This window comes from Nematolebias whitei, chromosome 12 (genome assembly GCF_014905685.2).
Source record: "Nematolebias whitei isolate Nwh7 chromosome 12, NemWhi1, whole genome shotgun sequence".
Taxonomy (NCBI): domain Eukaryota; kingdom Metazoa; phylum Chordata; class Actinopteri; order Cyprinodontiformes; family Rivulidae; genus Nematolebias; species Nematolebias whitei.
The window spans coordinates 48,566,724-48,571,490 of NC_056509.1; the positions used below are offsets into that span (position 1 = coordinate 48,566,724).

At 43.5% G+C, this 4,767-nt stretch overlaps 1 protein-coding gene across 1 annotated transcript in view; it reads left to right on the forward strand.

The window, feature by feature from the left end:
* Positions 1–4,767, forward strand: part of LOC119417984 (collagen alpha-1(XII) chain) — a gene marked incomplete in the record, with an annotated part of 211,081 nt that overhangs the window by 1,964 nt on the left and 204,350 nt on the right. Inside the window, 1 exon segment of the mRNA XM_037685231.1 lies at positions 3,617–3,733. Within this exon segment, the coding sequence (XP_037541159.1) occupies positions 3,617–3,733 (117 nt within the window).

The following is a 4,767-nucleotide window of genomic DNA, read 5'->3' on the forward strand; positions in this document are numbered from 1 at the left end:
TCTGTATCTTCAGCAGGAGCTTCTGTATCTTCAGCAGGAGCTTCTGTCCCCTTTGGAGGACATTGTGCATTTATCTCTGGACTAAAGCCTGCAGTTTTGGGGGTGGTTTTTGGGAGCGGTTCTGTTGACCTGTTTGGATGCAGAAGCGGCAGCCTCGTGGATTTGAACTGAGGTTGGTGGCTCCTCCGGTTCTCGAGTCCTGTGTTCTTCTGGGTCAAGGCTGGACCGGGTCTCTAGACCTTGGCTCTCGGCCTTACGACAATATTTTAATGTGATACTCTTCACCTTTGCTCTGAAACTGGTTGGTGGTCTGAAATCCTCTGAAGCTAGGTTACCCCGGATTAGGATTAGGACGACAGTCAGAACTCCCATCCAGGTCTGGATGAGTTTAGGTCCAACAGAACTGAGCTAGCTAATAACCAGTCATCAATCGAATCGATCGACTTCCTGATAAAACGTTGAGTTTAGTTGAAGAAACGTTTTCAAGCAGCAGTTCTGGTTCACGATGTAAAAACGGGTTCATTATCATTTGAAGCATCCCGCTCCGGCAGAACCGGACCAGGACCCGTTTCTAGATTAAGCTAGCTTTGTGTTGAAGTGAAACTCATATGTAATTTAAGATTTTATTCCGATTAAACATTCTTCAGATTAACAGATTTCTTCAGATTAAGTGCATTATTCAGATTATCTGCGTTTTTCAGATTAATTGCATACTTCAGATTAGCTGAGTTCTTCAGATGAAATGTTCTTCAGATTAACAGAGTTTTTCAGATTAGCTGAGTTCTTCAGATTAGTTGCATACTTCTACAGATTACCCACGTTCTTCAGGTTAGCTGTGTTCTTCAGATTGACAGCGTTCTTCAGATTAGCTGAGTTCTACAGATTAGCTGCGTTCTACAGATTAGCTGCGTTCTTCAGATTAGCTGCGTTCTTCAGATTAGCTGCGTTCTCCTGGAGTAGCATCTTTCTGTTTCCTGGTGCTCCACCCCAACCTGAAGAATATCATTTTGAAATATTCAGACATAATCTGTGGTCCCGGCTGTACATGGAAGTCTTTGTGTCCCAGTTGTTGAGACAACTGTCCATGTACGTGTGCATGTTGTCCATGTGGGCGACCACAGCTCTGTTGCTGGTTCTTTGTTTCTCAACACCTTCAGTTCTTCAACCCGAAGCAGGAAGACAAGTTTAAAGGAAAGGTTTGTCTTTAGATTTGGGTTGAGGATCGTTGAAAAGAAGTGCACGGGTCTGCGCAGACACGGCATACTCTTTTCTGAGGTTTGCAATGGAGACAACAACAAAAAAAAACATCGATCTAATCCATCATCCATTGTATAATCAATAACCTCCATCTTTTCCTTTGTATGGTCAATCCAGACGCCTGAGCTGGACTGAGGTCATGGACGGTCTGCTGGAAGCCGGTCTATGTCATGGTCCACATCTTGGTCCACATCTTGGTCTATGTTGTGGTCCACCTCATGGTCTACGTCATGGTCCATGTCATGTCTACGCCATGGTTTACATTGTGGTCTACATTGTATTCCACTTTGTGGTCCATATTTTGGTCTACAACGGACCATGTCATGTCCACATCGTGGTTTATGTCATGGTCCATGTCTAAGTCTTGGTCCATGTCTTGGTCTATGTTGTGATCCACATCATGGTCTACGTCATGATCTATGTCATGGTCTATGTCATGGTCTACTTTTTGGTCTACATTGTGGCCTACATTGTGGTCCAATTTGTGGTCTATGTCATGGTCTACATCATGGTCCATGTCCTAGTCTATGTCTTGGTCTATGTTGTAGTCTACTTTGTGGTTTACGTTCTAGTCTATGTAATAGTCCATGTCGTGGTCTACATATTGGTCTACATTGTGGTCCACGTCATGTATATGTCATGGTCTACATCTTGGTCTATGACATGGTCCATGTTGTGGTTTATGTTGTAGTCCACGTCGTAGTTTATGTCTTGATCAACACAATGGTCCATGTTGTGGTTTACATTGTGTTCCACTTCGTGGTCTACGTCATGGTCTATGTCATAGTCTATGTCATAGTCTATGTCATAGTCTATGTCATAGTATATGTCATAGTATATGCCATGGTCTACTTTGTGGTTTACATCCTGGTCTACATCATGGTCCATATAGTGGTCTATGTCTTGGTCTACGCTGTGGTTCATGTTATGGTCTATGTTGTGGTTCATGTCGTGGTTTATGCCGTGGTCCATGTCATGGTCCATGCCGTGGTCTACATCTTGGTCTATGTCATGGTCTATTTCATGGTCTACGTCATGGTCCATTTTGTGGCTTTTGTCATGGTCTACATCATGGTCTACGTCATGGTTCATGTCCTGGTCTACGTCATGGTCCACATCTTGGTCTACATCATGGTCCATGTTGTGCTCTCCATCGTTGTGCACTTTGTGGTCCACTTTATGGTCCACATCTTTGTCCATGTCTTGGTCTACATCATGGTCTACTTCGTGGTCTACATCATGGTCTATGTCATGGTCCATGTCTTGGTCTACATTGTGGTCCACTTCATGGTTCACATCATGGTCCACATTTTGGTCCATGTCTTGGTCTACGTCATGGTTCAGTTTGTGGTCTATGTCATGGTCTACATCGTGGTCCACATCATGGTCCATGTTGTGATGCAAGTTGTGGTCTATGTCATGGTCCATGTCTTGGTCCATGTCACCAAAATGTCTGGATCAAGATCTGGAACATTACGTAGACCATGACTTAGACCACAGTGTGGACCATGGCATGGACATGATGTGGACCATGAAGTGGACCACAACATGGTCTATATCTTGGTCTACATCATGGTCCATGTTGCGGTCCACATCTTGGTGCACACTGTGGTCCATGTGGTGGTCCAGAATCAACACTTTTTCAATCAAAGCCACAGCATGCGGGCCGTCCAACATCTTGATTTTTGACTCATGGATCAAACGATCCTGAAACCCATTGAGGCCGACTGAGAGGACGCTCAGCTGGACTTTACAGAGATCCAGTACATATCTGAGCCCTTTGGTCGGCTTTTGATCACAGCTGGTGGTGAGGATGATGGGCGGTCTGGTTCTTGCACCGCTGCTTTATGTTCGACACAAATGTGGGCCGGTCAACCCGAGCACTGCGGCTGTTGGCATCAACAGCAACCTTTTTCAGGAAATAGCCTGCTCCGATGACTGGAACATCTTCTCCACCTGCTGTGGTCGAAGGTCAGAGTCAAAGAATAAGATGATGCAAATAAATAAGAATACATTTTATAAGAGGTTATTTATAGCTTTCCTCTAACAGCTGAGCGGCCTCCAACTGACCTTTGACCTTTGACCTTTCTATTCGTGCCATTCATGTGCTCATTGACGATTTGATCTGACATCCTTGATTGGAAGTCAGACCCAGATTCCACCAAAATTTTCCTGTTCTGACCTGTCCTCTGGAGCACCGGAGGACAGACTTGTGTTTGTTGTTGTTTGTGTCTCGCTGTGGTGTTGTTTGTTCTCTTGCCTCAGACAGCCATCTTGTCTCTCGTGTGTTGTGTGTCAGCGTCTCAACATGTCGGCCTGCTGAAGCTGAGCTGTAACTCTGATGTTTTCCTCTCTACAGTGGAGCCTCCGTCCGCTCTCAGGTTTAACATTTTAAATAAAAACACGGTTCAGGTGACGTGGAGCCCACCACCGTCCAGGATACAAGGCTACAGACTACAAGTGACCTCAGACTCAGGTGAGTGCCGGTTCAGCCGACTGCGCTGTCATACTTCGTTTACAGAAACCAGCTGAGAGCGGAGCTCCTGAGCAGAACCTCGTCCGCTCTCAAACCATCGGAGCCTGGAGTCCAGTTCACTTAGAACCAAAACTTCTTCTTTAGGTTTAAGTGATAAAACATCTACTCTGAGTTCAGAAAACATCTGAGCTTGCCTCAAACTGATGACTTTATTGATGTAGATATGAGACAAGTTCAAATCTTCAGGTCCGTTCAGGTTCTGCCCGTCTACATGTAACAATCCAAACCCAGCAGAAACATCCAAGCTGAAATAAACCTCAGGGTTAGAAATCATTGAATAAAATCACTTTTCATGTTTTTTTAGTCAACTTCAGATCTCACACTGAAGATTATCTAAAGTGAATGTGTTTGGAAGCACATTCAGATCCTCAGATTAGGATTGGTTACACCAGACCAAGTTCAGATTTTATTTTTGTGTCACTGATTCACAACAAGTTATCTCAGGGTTCCGTTCAACAAAAATCAGATGGTTTAAATCAGCCTCAGCTGAGCCTTTTCTGCTGAGACAAGAAACTAGTTCACCGTCAAAATAAAGTCTTTATAGTATACTGATTTTTATCCTGAACTCAAACGGATGAAGTCAAATATTCTGCTTTAAAAGTGACACTACAGAAAGACAGGTAAAGTTGGTAAATTAGGCTGTTGGTGGGAATTAAACTAGTTTTAACATAAATCATTAGTTTGACATCATTTCACAAACCAACAGAATTCTGTTTGTACTGACTGACTAACAACTAACTGACTGACCAATTAACTAACCAACTAACTGACTAACTAACAAACAACTGAACTAACTGACTGAGTAACTAACTGACTGACTGACAACTAACTAAATGACTAACAACCAAAGAACTAACTAACTGACTGACTAAAAACTAACTGAATGATTGTCCAACTGACTGACAGACCAACTAACTAAATAATTAACTACCTACCTACCTACCTACCTACCTACCTACCTACCTACCTACCTA